The 14202-nt window shown below is 36.5% G+C and overlaps 1 protein-coding gene and 1 long non-coding RNA gene across 2 annotated transcripts; both read left to right on the top strand.

Annotated features, from left to right (window-relative positions):
* The first annotated feature begins 984 nt into the window (after window positions 1–984).
* Window positions 985–3181, top strand: LOC133863197 (zinc finger BED domain-containing protein RICESLEEPER 2-like). The gene is made up of 2 exons (XM_062299170.1): window positions 985–3018; window positions 3119–3181. The coding sequence occupies exons 1-2, from the start codon at window positions 985–987 to the stop codon at window positions 3179–3181; spliced, it is 2097 nt and encodes a 698-aa protein (XP_062155154.1).
* A 7826-nt stretch (window positions 3182–11007) lies between these two features.
* On the top strand, window positions 11008–12122 carry LOC133865040 (uncharacterized). Its single transcript, XR_009899601.1, has 2 exons — window positions 11008–11096; window positions 11972–12122. It is a non-coding gene; the product is annotated as an uncharacterized LOC133865040 (long non-coding RNA).
* Window positions 12123–14202: the final 2080 nt, after the last annotated feature.

The raw sequence follows: 14202 nt of genomic DNA, 5'->3' as shown, positions 1-14202 counted from the left end.
GGGCAGAACACAGTTTTTTTTAATAACCAAACTTGAATATGAAAATAATTGAAATTCCTTGACAATTTGTAAAAAATGAACAATCTGTTTTTTTTTTTTTTAAATAGGGGCAAAAAACTATAATTCTAGAAGTTATACAGTTTTTTAATAACCAAAATTGATTTTTTTTTAAAAAAAAGAATAGGGCAGAACACAGTTTTTTTAATAACCAAACTTGAATATGAAAATAATTGAAATTCCTTGACAATTTGTAAAAAATGAACAATCTGTTTTTTTTTTTTAAAATAGGGGCAGGAAACTATAATTCTAGAAGTTATACAGTTTTTTAATAACCAAACTTGATTTTTTAAAAAATAGAATAGGGCAGAACACAGTTTTTTTTAATAACCAAACTTGATATGAAAATAATTGAAATTCCTTGACAATTTGTAAAAAATGAACAATCTGTTTTTTTTTAAAAAAAAAAAATAGGGGCAGAAAACTATAATTCTAGAAGTTATACAGTTTTTTAATAACCAAACTTGATTTTTTTTAAAAAAGAATAGGGCAGAACACAGTTTTTTTAATAACCAAACTTGAATATGAAAATAATTGAAATTCCTTGGCAATTTGTAAAAAATCAAAATCTGTTTTTTTTAAAAAAATAGGGGCAGAAAACTATAATTCTAGAAGTTATACAGTCTTTTAATAACAAAAATTGAATATGAAAGAATTGAAATTTCTTGGCAATTAAAAATGAAAATGAACAATTAAAATAAAACAGTTAACAAAATAAAATAATTAGGCAAAAATATCCTTAAAAACTATTAATGAAACTTAAATATGAAAAATTGTACAGATTTGAATTTCTTTATTTTAGCAATTAACAAAAAATAATGAACAATTATATGATATGCAAACTTAAATTCTACTATTTAAGTTTTGAACACTTGTTTTTTCTTTTTTCACAACAATATCTAATATAGAATTTAAAAATTAAAGGGCATGGAGAGTGATTTGCATGAACTAGAGCCAATTGAAGAGTATGAGAATGAGGATTCTCTTGAAATTAGTGATAAGGCTACTGTTGAAGCAACCATTGATACTCCTATTAATGAGGATCCAAATGAAAAGAATGTTTATAAGAGAAAGCCTAGGAGGAAAACTTCTACTGTATGGAATCATTTTGAGCAAGTTGAGGTTTCTGGTGTAAAAAAAAAAAATCAATGTAAATGGTGTAAGGGTAAATTTACCATATCAAAATCAAGTTGTACATCTACCTTAGGTAGACACTTGGAGTCGTGTTTGAAGTACGTAGGTTCAAAGAAGAAGCAAAAGGTTTTGTCTGTTGAGAGTAATGCGTCTGGTGATGTAGGCATCATTTCAAATTTCCAGTTTGATGAAAGTAAGGTGAGAGAACTATTAGCTCACATGATCTTGTATCATGAATATCCTTTTAGAATGGTGGAGTATGTGTTGTTTAATAGGTTTATGAAAGCTTGTACCCCGCACTGGAAAAAAATTTCTCGAGCTACCGCTAAGAATCTTTGTTTTGCCACTTATGATTTTGAGAAGAAGAAGTTGAAAGCTTTATTGAATCGGGTCCCTAAAGTTAACATCACAACTGACATGTGGACTTCTTGTCAGAAGGTTTCTTATATGGTTGTGACATGTCATTTTATAGATTCTGACTGGCGGTTAAATAGGCGTGTGTTGAACTTTTGTAATATTCCGCCTCCACACTCTGGACTTCTTATTGCTGATGCACTTCATAAATGTTTTAGAGATTGGGGTATTGAGAGTAAAGTTTGTTCAATAACTGTAGACAATGCCAAGGCAAATGATGTAGCATTGAGGCACTTGCGAGATGTTTTTAATATGAGAAAATCTCTTGTAGTTGGGGGTAAGTTGTTTCATGTGCGTTGTTGTGCACACATAACTAATTTGATGGTTCAGGATGGTCTTGGCGAGATTGGAGATATTGTTGATTGTGTGAAGGACGGAATAAAATTCTTGGTAGCATCTGAGGGAAGATTAAAGCAATTTACTGAAATTGCAAAGAACTTGCATTTGTCATCCAAGAAGTTATTTTTGGACGTACCTACTCGTTGGAACAGTACATATTTGATGTTGTCAGCAGCATATGAGTTTAAGGATGTATTTTCTATGTATGGATTCAACGATCGTCAATTTACTTGGGTGCCATCGCATGAAGATTGGGATAAAGTCAAATCTGTCTGTGAACTTTTGGGGGTCTTTAATCGAGTAACCAAGATTGTATCTGGTAGTGACTATCCAACATCAAATTTATTCCTTCCTGAAATTTGGCAAATGAAAGAGGTTCTAATTAAGAAATGTGATGATGAAAATGATTACATTAGATCTACGGCACGTCGAATGAAAGCCAAGTTTGATAAATACTGGAGCGAGTGCAATTTGTTGATGGCAATTGCAGCAATTTTGGATCCAAGGTTTAAGTTGGTGTTCATACGTTTCTGTTTTCCGAAGATTTATCAAGAGGCTGAAGCTACGAAGAATATTGAATATGTTCAAAAAATTTTGAAAGAGATATTTGATGTGTATCTTCATGAACATAATTTAAATCTCAAGGAACAGGATCTTGCAAGCAAAGTTCAAGAAAACTCTTCAAGTAGTCGTTCAATCTATGCGGTTGATGATGAAGAGGGTGGTGTGGAAATGTGGGAGTCTTTTCTCAAAAGTGCTGAAACGGTGCTTCAACCTGTGAAATCAGAGTTAGAAATGTATCTTGATGAGGGTGTATATATACCTAACAAGAACATTGAATTTAATGCCTTGGATTGGTGGAAAGCGAATACTCTCAAGTATAATGTTTTGTCTAAAGTGGCCAAAGATATTTTGTCAACACCGATCACAACTGTAACTTCAGAGTCTACATTCAGTGCCGGAGGAAGGGTTATTGATCCACATCGAGCATCATTATCAACTGAGACAGTTCAGAAGTTGTTATGTGGGGCTGATTGGGTCAGATCAATATATGGACTTAAAAAGAAGTGTGGGGTATGTTTTTATTTTATTTTTATATATTTTAATAGTGTTTGTTAATTTAATTATACTTTTATATTGTCCTAAATACTAATTACTTATATATATATCTTAGGAGAATCAAGATGATGGGGAAAATGAAAGGGAAGTGGAGATAACTTTGCCCGAGACAATTTGATTGTTAGTGTTCTTTGCCTCTTTTTATTTTTTTTGGAAGTGTTGTGATATAAATTATATAACTATATTTTTGGTTTGAGGACTATGTTGGATAGTTGGACTATGTTGGATAGTTGGACTATGTTATTTTGTTGAAGATCTTGTATAATATTATTTTCATCAAGATATGAAGACCGAAGGTAATGTGTGATTTATTATTTAATGATTTATGCACATTAACTTGTGATATATTTAACCTCTCTTGGCATTTTTACCAAGTATATAGGACTTGTGTAAGTAATGCAAGGGAGTTAAATTTAATTTAATTTTTTTTTTAGTGTGTTGCAGTTTACATATTTTATTTGGGAGCAGATTTAAGGTAAAGTTTACTTTATTATTCAATGGTTTATGCACAATAATTTGTGTTATTATTTAACCTCCTTTGACATTTTTACTAAGCACATAGAAATTGTGTAAGTAATGTAAGGGAGTTAAATTTAATCTAACTTTTATTTTTAGTGTGTTGCAACAGGTTTTATTGGAGAGCATACAAATGAATTAAACATTATTATTATTATATCTATCAAATTACCCTTGTAATTATAATTTCTTATATTTTTGTTTTTATTTGTTTAAATGTAATATTATTTTATTTCTTTAGTTATGTAATTGTGTATTTTGATTTGATATTCACCGGCAAATAGGCAATTGCTTAATGCAAAATCTTGTATTACTAATAGTGCAATTTCTGATAGTGCAAATTCGTGTAAATTCTAATAGTGCAAATTCTGATAGTGCAAATTCGTGGGTTATTTTTTTTTTTTTTTTAAAGCTAAAAGTCAATAATTTAAAATTATGAAGTGGGTCGAGCTCGAGCCGAGTACTCGAGCTCGGTATCGATTAAAATGGTCGAGCTCGGTCCCGAGCTCGAACAACATTTTCTCTACACGAGCCGGTCTCGCACAGAATTTTCCAACTCGTGTCGAGCTCGAGCTCGAGCTCGAGCTCGACTATAACTTAAACGAGCCGATCCCGGACAGGCAAAACCCACTCAGGATCGGCTCGTTTACACCCTTATCTGTCAGTCTTGGTCCAGAAACGCGTGCAACTAATATGGAAATTGTTGATTCGACTTCAACCATCTGGATGACTGTTTCTCATGGTCTGGACGCGCGCATAGCAGATATGGAAATTGCGTGTTGAAGTTCAGCCATCCGGACACTTATCCCCCATGGTCCGGACGTGCAAAGCCTTATAAGGAAATTACTTGCAGCGGACGTGCGACCATCTGAACGATGTGTCATCCCGTCCGGACGAGGCTCTTAAACAGGAAAGATTTCTCAGCGAAATTTTCGGAAAATCCTGTCGCACAGTTGTCCATCCGGACGGCCCATGTCCACCGTCCAGACGGAGCCTAGCTATATTTTGCCTGACGCTCATTTGAGCTCCCAGCCTATAAATAGAGGCCCCTGGGCATTGAGAACTGCAAGAATTCGGTATTGAATTCCACAACTGCTCAGAGACGTGATATTTCCTTTGAAGCTATTTCAAGTGTGCTGTTGTTGCGCTACATCTGTAGTCTATCTTAGGGGTTGGCCCTAAGGTAAAGGATTCCATTGAAGAGCCATTCAGGTAGAAGACCTGGTTGGAAAGCATTCATGTTGGGTTACACGTCAGAAAGCAAGGTACGACCACTACATCGGGTATATGTGAGTGTTACTATCTTTTATCTAGCTATGTCTTCTGAATAGTAGAATTCCTAGGTTTGGCTGCCCCGGAGTGGTTTTTCTCTTGATTGAGTTTCCACTTCGTCAACAAAAATCTCTGTGTCATTTACTTTCCGCTGTTTTTATTTTTGTTGACACTTTGCACACACACTTGTCGTTTTATTTAGAAGTCAAATTTCAATTTTCAATTGGTATCAGAGCTTGGTACACTCTGAGAAGATTAAATTTCTTGAGTGTTATTTTTTTGACTTCTATAATGTCTAAATTGAGTATGCATAAAGTTGCTTCTGTTTCTCATGATATGTCTGTTCATAGAACAATGTTTATTAAGCCTATTATGTCTCATACTCAATCTATTTGTAGGAGTGAAGGGGTAAATCAGTCTATACCTACATGTCATCACTGTGGTGTTACTGGTCATATTTGTCCTAATTGTTTCCAGATTAGGTCCCAAAAACCTAGAAACAAAACTCTTGCCCCTAGAAAAGATGAACCAGGTTTTGCAGAACAAGTCAAAATGTTAAGTGATCAAGTTAATCTCATTAGTGAGAAGTTAGCATACCTCACCCCTAATGAGTAAAGATTTGTCCTGGTGAATAATCATAAGAAAACTTCCAAACAAGTCTGGGTCAAAAAGGAAGATAATCTATGTTTAGTTTCTCATACTGCACTGAAAATTCTTGATACTTGTTTGTGGTATTTGGATAGTAGTTGTTCTAAGCACATGACAGATGACAAGACATTACTGAAAGAAGTTCAGATGGGCAAAGGTGGACGGATCACCTATGGAGATGGGAGTCAATACAAAGTCATTGGAAAAGGAATCATTAATATTCCAGGTCTCGGGACATCCCCGGAAGCTTTGTACGTAGAAGAACTCAAGGCAAACCTTCTCAGCATCAGCCAATTTTGTGACAATGACTTGGTGGTGCAATTCTCCAAAAAGGAATGCAACATATTTGACAGCAGTGGCAGATGGCTTATGGGGGGAGAAAGAACTACTGACAACTGTTATGGTCTTCCTAGTCTCACTACAGATCCTCAGATCTTCTGCAATAAAGCAACCATAGATGACAGTGAGCTGTGGCATCGGAGGTTAGGACATCTAAATTTCTCCGATATGTTAAAAATTGCAGGCAGAGAAATTGTTAAAGATCTGCCCAAAATGGAGAAGACTGGGAAAGGAATCTGTGGTTCTTGCGAACTAGGGAAACTGATAAGCGTTGAATGGTTACATTCAAAGCCCCTTAATTTACATATGTTAAACCCTAATTTGTGTTGGTAAATAATGTGTTATTATGTTTTAGTGTTTCATCTCCTTTTTAGGTCTTAATTGAAAACAAGAAAAAAAATCAACAAGTTAAGCCTAATGAAGACATTTAAAGTTCAAATGCTCCTGCCTAGAAGAGGAAAATCGATCAAGTATATTCGATCGATCGAAATTTCCTTGAGTGAAAAATCGATCGATCGAAATCTCCAAGGCAAAATAAATCGATCGATCGAATTCAGATATTTCAGAAAGATCTTCAGATGTCGGCAGCTTTTTGTGTGGCTCAAATTCATCCTCAAGTTGTGCGATTCTAATCAGAAGTTGTCACCATCATTTTGTGCGGCTGAGAGTGATTGTTTGAGTTAGGTTTGTTGTACCAAATCCTCTACAAATAAAGGATGGACGTGAGAGATTAGAGAGGTAGAGAGTTTTAGTTAATATTTTCCTTTTTTAGTTTTTGTGCATTCAAGTGATGCACCCTTTTCTTCATGTTTTCCAAAGAGCTTAGTTTCAAGGTATGTTGATGTTGTAACTTATTTTAAATTCATTTTTAGTAAAGTGAAGTTGAAGTTTAGTTGATGCAAGTATTCTTTACATTTTTCCAGCACTTCTTTCTTCTTCTTTCTCTTGTTTGTGTTATTTTATGTTGAATATAACTCTGGAATCCTTAGATTCCAGAGCCCGTAGCTTGTTCTTTAATTGCTCTTCTTAGATTTTCTTTCCTTTAAAGCTTGTTTTTGAGTATTTTTAGTTGTTAAGTTAGATTCCTTTATTTAAGTTAGTTGTTTTATATCTTGTTTGTGTGGGTTCCCATAACTCCATGAGTAGCTAATTTAGTTGTAGGGTGTTGATAAACTATTTCTAAGTGCCATGGGTTGATTGTGTTGTTCGTGAATTTCCATACAAGTGTAATGATTACATAGCCTAAAGAGGGTTGTGTAATGGTGCTTATGACACAATTTATGTGAATTTGGTAACTCATGCTAGGGAACACATATTACTCCACACTCTTTTTAGTTTAGTTACTGCTTAAATGTTTTTCCATTCTAGTGTAATTTTATATGGAGATTATGTGTTAACTAAGATGGTTTATGCTTTTTCCATAGATGTGTATGCTTATTAATAGATCTTATAGTCCATACTAGGGAGCATGAATCATTCAACCCTAGTTATAAGTTGAATGACTTTTGTGTAAATAAATGGATTATCATTGTCTTTAACTAAAGTAAATTCATGTTGAGGTCGTCGTGTGATTGACAATCATTACGCGCTCATATTACACTTGTGAAGGAAATCCATGAGGAATATAGTATGCCATGTGTATGAGGATTGAGTGAAATCAATGCCCTATACTTTCCTTGTTCTTAAACTCTTCATTTTTACTTGTTTAGCTTAGTGATAAAACAAAACAAATTATCTTTTTCAAAATTAAATTAGGCAACGTCTTAAGTATTTCATAACTTAAACAACCTCCCCAATCCTTGTGGTACGATACCCTCCTTAGTACTATACTACAAAGTCCCATACTATTGCGAGTGGTTAAATATATTAAAATCCACGTAGTTGTGAAAACCGATAAATTACAAAACCAAATTCTTATTTTTAATCATCGGTTGGATTGCTACCAGAAACAAACTCGAGCAGCCCATAAGAAGACCTCAGGTATTCTTACTTCCAGAAATTTAGAATTGCTGCACATGGATCTCATGGGTCCCACTAGAACTGCTAGTCTGGATGGGAAAAGATATATTCTAGTTATTGTGGATGATTTCTCTCGAAATTCTTAGGCTATCCCCCTTCGGGAAAAATCTGATGCTTTTGATGCAGCTCAGCATTTATTCAAGAAGATTCAGGTTGAGCAAAACTGCCAGATTATGAGAATCCGCAGTGATCATGGAAAAGAATTTGAAAATTCCAAATTCAAAGAATTATGTCTCTCATATGGAATCAAGCAATAATTTTCTTCTCCTATCACTCCTCAGCAAAATGGAGTTGTTGAAAGAAAGAACAGGGTTATTCAGGAGATGGCTCGTGTAATGATCCACTCAAGGAATCTTGCTCAACACTTTTAAGGAGAAGCAGTTAACACTACATGCCACATTATCAACAGAGTATACCTGAGGCCTGAAACAAACAAGACTCCCTACGAAATTTGGCGAGGTAAGAAACCCACTGTAAAGTATTTCAAAACTTTTGGGAGTAAATGCTATATCCTTCCTGACAGGGAGAATCTTAGAAAGTTTGATTCCAAGAGTGATGAAGGAATATTCCTGGGATACTCCACAAACAGTCGTGCCTATAGGGTTTTCAATAAAAGGACAGAGACTGTGATGGAATCCATAAACGTGGTTGTTGATGATGAAGAAGATGAGAGACCAAGCAACAGTGAAGAAAGTCAGCTCAATACAGTTGAGCCAGCTCCAACTGATTGTACTAAGTCCTCTCCGAACATGTCTCCAGAGAAATCTCCCTCTCCCACAGCTTCGAATACCACTCCCTTTACTTCCAAAGATGAGGATATTTCTGCTAATCAGCCTAAGCAAGCATTGGTGAAGCACAATCATCCTCATCAGCAGCTCCTCGGAACCGTAAATGAAGGGCGTAGGCTAAGAAGCAGAGTCATTCAGCCCAACAGTGAAGTAGCCAATCAAGTCTCCTATAGCTTCTACCTAGCTCAGTCAGAGCCCAAGAAAGTTGATGAAGCTCTACAGGATGAAGGATGGGTGTCTGCCATGCATGATGAGCTCCATCAATTCACCAGAAATGATGTTTGGACCTTGGTTCCCCGTCCTGCTGAACATAATATCATTGGTACTAAGTGGATTTTCAAGAATAAAACAGATGAGCATGGCACTATGGTTAGGAATAAAGCTCGCCTTGTTGCTCAGGGATATACTCAGATAGAGGGAATAGACTTTGATGAAACCTTTGCTCCAATTGCCAGGTTAGTGTAATACCCCAATTTTTAAAACATATTTTAAAATATAAATGATTATTTATGTAATCATTCGTTTTATAAAATTTATTTATAAATATTTTCAATCGATTTATTTAACTATGTTTAGTAAAACTAATAATTAATTTATAACCAAATATTACTGAGTTTAAAATTTCAGTCTAGTAAATTAAGAAATTGATAAAGACCTAGTGTAAAAATATACCTGTAGATTAACCAATCTGATATTACCTTCCTGCGTTTTATTCCATTTAATAATATATATATTCCACTTATTGCTTTAATAATATATATATATATATATATATATATATAATAATAAAACCACTTCAACCAAATTTTCCACTCAGCCGCCTATTCATTAAATCTCCTGCGCTTAACTTCCTATTATCTTCTCCACTCCGTGTTTATTATTCTCCACTTACTTTAATCAAATCCTTCAACCTGCCGCACAAACTTCCACCATCTCCATTAGTAAACATAATTCCCACTAACTCAACGCACTCATCGTTCCTCAAGCACCTTTCGGCCAGTGGACAGCCCATTAACAACATATAACAATCAGCACTTTCACTAACATTTCTCCCCTTAAATAGAGAAGGAGAGACCGAGTGCGAAAACAGAGAGTGATTGAGAGAACAGTGAGCTGAGGGAGATCGTGACCCAAGCTGAAACCAATGAAGCCAGACTTGACGATCCAGCATCCGGCGATGGAGGAATCTAGCAAAACAGGCCGAGTTCAAAATTTTTGTAACAGACCCGGCGATCCACTGTGACCCAATCGGAACCATCGACCAGACGACCCCAAACCCGATGAACCCAGCCGGACTCAGTGGCGATCTTCGGCCGATTCTCGGAGGGCCATGATTTTTCAGGCCAAACCCAATGACCCGTGCAACCGTGAACAACCCAGTAACCCAGATTCCAGCAGTGACCCCGCTTGAACCGAGTCCTGGCCGATTGTAGATCGAGAGGGAGAAAATCCGGCCGACCAGTGAAGCCCGGACCCAGACCCAGCAATCCGGCATGAACCCAGAGCTCGGCGACCCCGTGAACCGCAACCCACACGACCGGTTGTGCAACCCATACCGAAATCCGACGAACCAACGGTGACCCAGGAATTCGGAATTTTGGACCCGTAAGCCCAGGGAGCCTCGATCCTCCACGATCGGCGGCTGGGGCTGAAGACCGGCGGAACCGACCGATTTCCAGGGGATGGCAGTGGGTTTGTCAAGTTTCGGTGTGTTTCTGGACCAGGAGACCCGAACCGTGAAGACCCGTGCACACCCGTGGGCTGATCTCAGCCCATCCCGACAGCATAGCCGGCCCAGATCTCGTGACCCGCAAGCCTAACCCGTGAACCTCGGCCCAACTCAGACGACCCAGCTCGAACCGATTCAGCCCAGCCCAAAACCGAACCAGTGACAAAACCAGACCGCGTGTAATCCAGCCCAAACCCGGAACCACGAACTATTCAAAACAGTGATCCAACCAGTGATCCACGAACCCAAAACCAAGCCCAAAACTCATAGCCCAACCCTTGAACCCGAGCCCATAACCGAACCCATTAAGCCCAACTAACAACAACCCAAATCCCCAACCCGTGAGCCAACTAGCAGCGACCCGAGCCCAAACAGTGACCCGGAACCCATAACCACCCGAGCCCATAACTCAGAAACCCATAACCCGCGAGCCCAACCCGGTCAGCCCAAAACCATGACCATAACCCAACAGCCCATACCCGAGACCAACTGACCCGGACCCGGAAACCCGACCCGCTGGTGACCCATCTCCGGCGACTTTTCCGGAGACTTTCCGGCGACTTTCCAGCAACTTTCCGGCGACTTTCCGGTGACTTTTCCGGCGATTTTTTCGTGACCGAATTCACCGTTTTCACTAGATTTTCTAGTGAAAATTCTTAGTTAATAAACTAAGAAAATATACAAAGAGGATTAAGCTCGATCCCGATATTAGGGAAATCCAAGTAAGGGAACCCTTTACCCCTTCTCAAATTATTATATTATTTTAATTATTCCTTTATTTGCAAAATTTCGATTAACTATTTTGATTCGGTATTTCAAATTATTTTATTTATATAAAGGATTTGTTGGTTTTGATATGAAAGTTTTGAGTATAAAAATGATATTCTTGAAATCGTGATTTTGAGTAAAAACCCTCCAACACGTTGCCCTAGATATACTAGTAAAGAATGAGAAAGTTTTGTGAGAAGATATACAAGAAAGTATGAGAAAGTTTTGGGAGAAAACTCTTTGAGTTATATATAAAGGAGAAATATTTTTGAAAAGGGCACGTGTGTGGAGGAGACTATTATTTGGGCCCTAGACCCGCAGAGATTCGAGACCCTTCAAGATTTAGCTCGGTACCGGAGCTCGAGATGGAAGCGCACCCGCTGGTTCGCTTAGTGACAGCGGTATCTGTCTCTATGTCAGTCTAAGTGCACTTCAATTAATTAGCTGACGGGGGTGGGGCCTGTGGCCACAGGTAAACCGCGTTACTCACCCAGGGTCAACAGCAACGACCGCGCAACCCTATTTACACAGGGCGTAAGAGTGTATACGGGCATACTATGAGTAATGATTATTTCAAATATATATATATATATATATATATATATATATATATATATTATCTTGTGTATAAAAAGGGAGTTTTTGACAAATGTTTTGGAGATTTATAAAAGGGAGTTTTTGACAAATGTTTTGGAGATATTTAAAAGAAGTTTTTTTTTACAATTGTTTGAAGATTTTCAAAAGAATTTAACTCAACTGTTTTATGGTTGAGGATTCCTTACTGAGCATGTTTTTTTGTGCTCACCCCTTATTTTGTTTTTGTTTTCAGGTTATGAACAGAAAGACGTAGGTGGCCGGGATGGGATCTAGGAATGCATTAGGACATTTCATTTATATTACCCCATAATTTTCAGTTATTGTATTTTTACAATTAAATGACCGTTTCCGCATTTATTAAAAACTCTGAGATTTTGAAACCATTATTATTTTTATTTATTTAAATCAGCATATTAGTTAAGATATTTGGCAGACCTTACGAATCTTTGCAGTTTAAAGAGAAAAGTGACGAACCTAACCCATAGCGGTTTGGGGGCGTTACAGTTTTGGTATCAGAGCAAAGGTTATAAGGTTCTGTAGACTTTAGTAGTTAGATCATTAAGATAGACTTAGTGGGGTAATGGGGAATCACATTCCGGCCTAGCAGAGTCCGTCTTTTCTTGTTTTGTATTCAGTGCTAGGGAATCATTCCCTAATTTTTTTTTTTTTTTTTAACACCTCGCTAAGGATTTCAGGGGAACAACGGAATACTACGCCTGCACGTGTATATACCCTAACTCCAGGTGATGTAGCAACGTCAAACGAAGTAGTGACGGGTACACTTTTGATTTCATTCCACCAGGCTACTGTGCTCTTTGACTCTGGTACAACGCATTCAATTATGTCATACTCTTTTTCACTATAACTTGATGTCTGAGTAGTTAGATGTAGACCTAGCAGTAGCTACCATGTAGGGAATTTGCATCATAACAGTTTGACTTTGTGAACCCTAGGATTGATCTTATTAAGGTTGAAGTCTCTAAGTTGGAATCAATACTAAGGAGTAAGTTATGATCAGTATCAAGTATGATAGGTTTTCTAGACCTGTTTAACTAAGTGTTAAGTTGTACAATCTTTCTCGAGGAATAGTAAATTGCATCAGTTATAAACCAACTTGTTTTGGATGATTAGGTATTGATGACCACCATATTTTGAGGTATAGTCATGATTTATGGAATGCTTTTAAGGATATAGAAATTCGGATGCTTAATAACTTGGCAGATTTATGGATATTAAGTCAATAAATATATTAAGCATCACGTAGATATTTTATGTGCTTAGTGATTATATTGAGGTTTAGAGATTTCTTGATTTACTGTAGGATGTAAACAAAGATATTTATGATCTGGAATCTGGTATTCTTTTGGAGATGGACACTTAATCTATAGATGCTGATTCATGTGTTTAAAGGACATATAAGAGAATAAGTTGATCGAGTAAATTGATGATATTTGGAGCAATTATATTCTTGCGATCTGATAACTTTAGAGAAGTTAGAATATATTGAGGAATTTATTTTTGCCTCCCACTAAGCTGCATTTGAGGATGATTGAGGTAAACCATATCTTAATTTATAGTTTGATGCTTAGTGTGATTTCTCTGATATAATTTACGTGTTTGAGGTCTAAGGAATGAACATATATGGAGAATAGGTTATGATATACCACTTATATTGATGCCTAGTTGAATTTTAGAAAAGTGAGTAATGCTATGTGAAGGACAAAAGGAAGTTGTTCCTAAATCAGGCTACAGGAATGTGGTAATTGATTGTAATATTAGATGTTGATAACACATTGATTTTTGGAGATGACTGATTTATTTATATATGAGGAAATTAGTTGATCAAATGATTTGATGATTTTTGGAGAGATTATTTTCCCTATGCATCTAACGAACTTTGGAGAATATATTTGAGGTTTTTCTAGAGCTTAAGTTAAATAAAATTTTGATCATGTGATTCATTGATTCTCTTAGATATCCTTGCTTGGCAGATTATAATTAGCAGATCTGAGTATTGATTGACTGCATAACTAAGTTGGAGTAATACTAAGATTTTAATCTATTGAAATTTGAGGATGATAGTAATTATGCAGAAATAGAAAGAAGAACATAGTACCATAAGGATTATGCCCGAGTTAAGATCATAGTTTAAAGGATTACAGACATATTAGAAATAAGAACAGTATGTAGAGAATAATTATTGTCTTACAAGATGAACCACTTTAGATTTAAGAAAAACCATGGACTTGCAAATCGAACCGTTTCAGCATCATTCCCGGAGAGTTAGGTATGCTTATACCTGCGAGTATTTCATAGTACTGCAGTTAGTTATTTATTTTGTTAGTAAAGAATTGCTAGATCAAATAGAATACCTGGCTAAGCCTCAGAGCGGAAAACCCTAAGATCTTGAACTGCACGCAAGAGATCCTGGTGCTGTTCTTGGAGACGTTTGGTATTCTGCTC

Source organism: Alnus glutinosa, chromosome 3 (assembly GCF_958979055.1).
Source record: "Alnus glutinosa chromosome 3, dhAlnGlut1.1, whole genome shotgun sequence".
Classification (NCBI taxonomy): Eukaryota; Viridiplantae; Streptophyta; class Magnoliopsida; order Fagales; family Betulaceae; genus Alnus; species Alnus glutinosa.
This window is presented reverse-complemented; position numbering and strand designations above follow the sequence as displayed.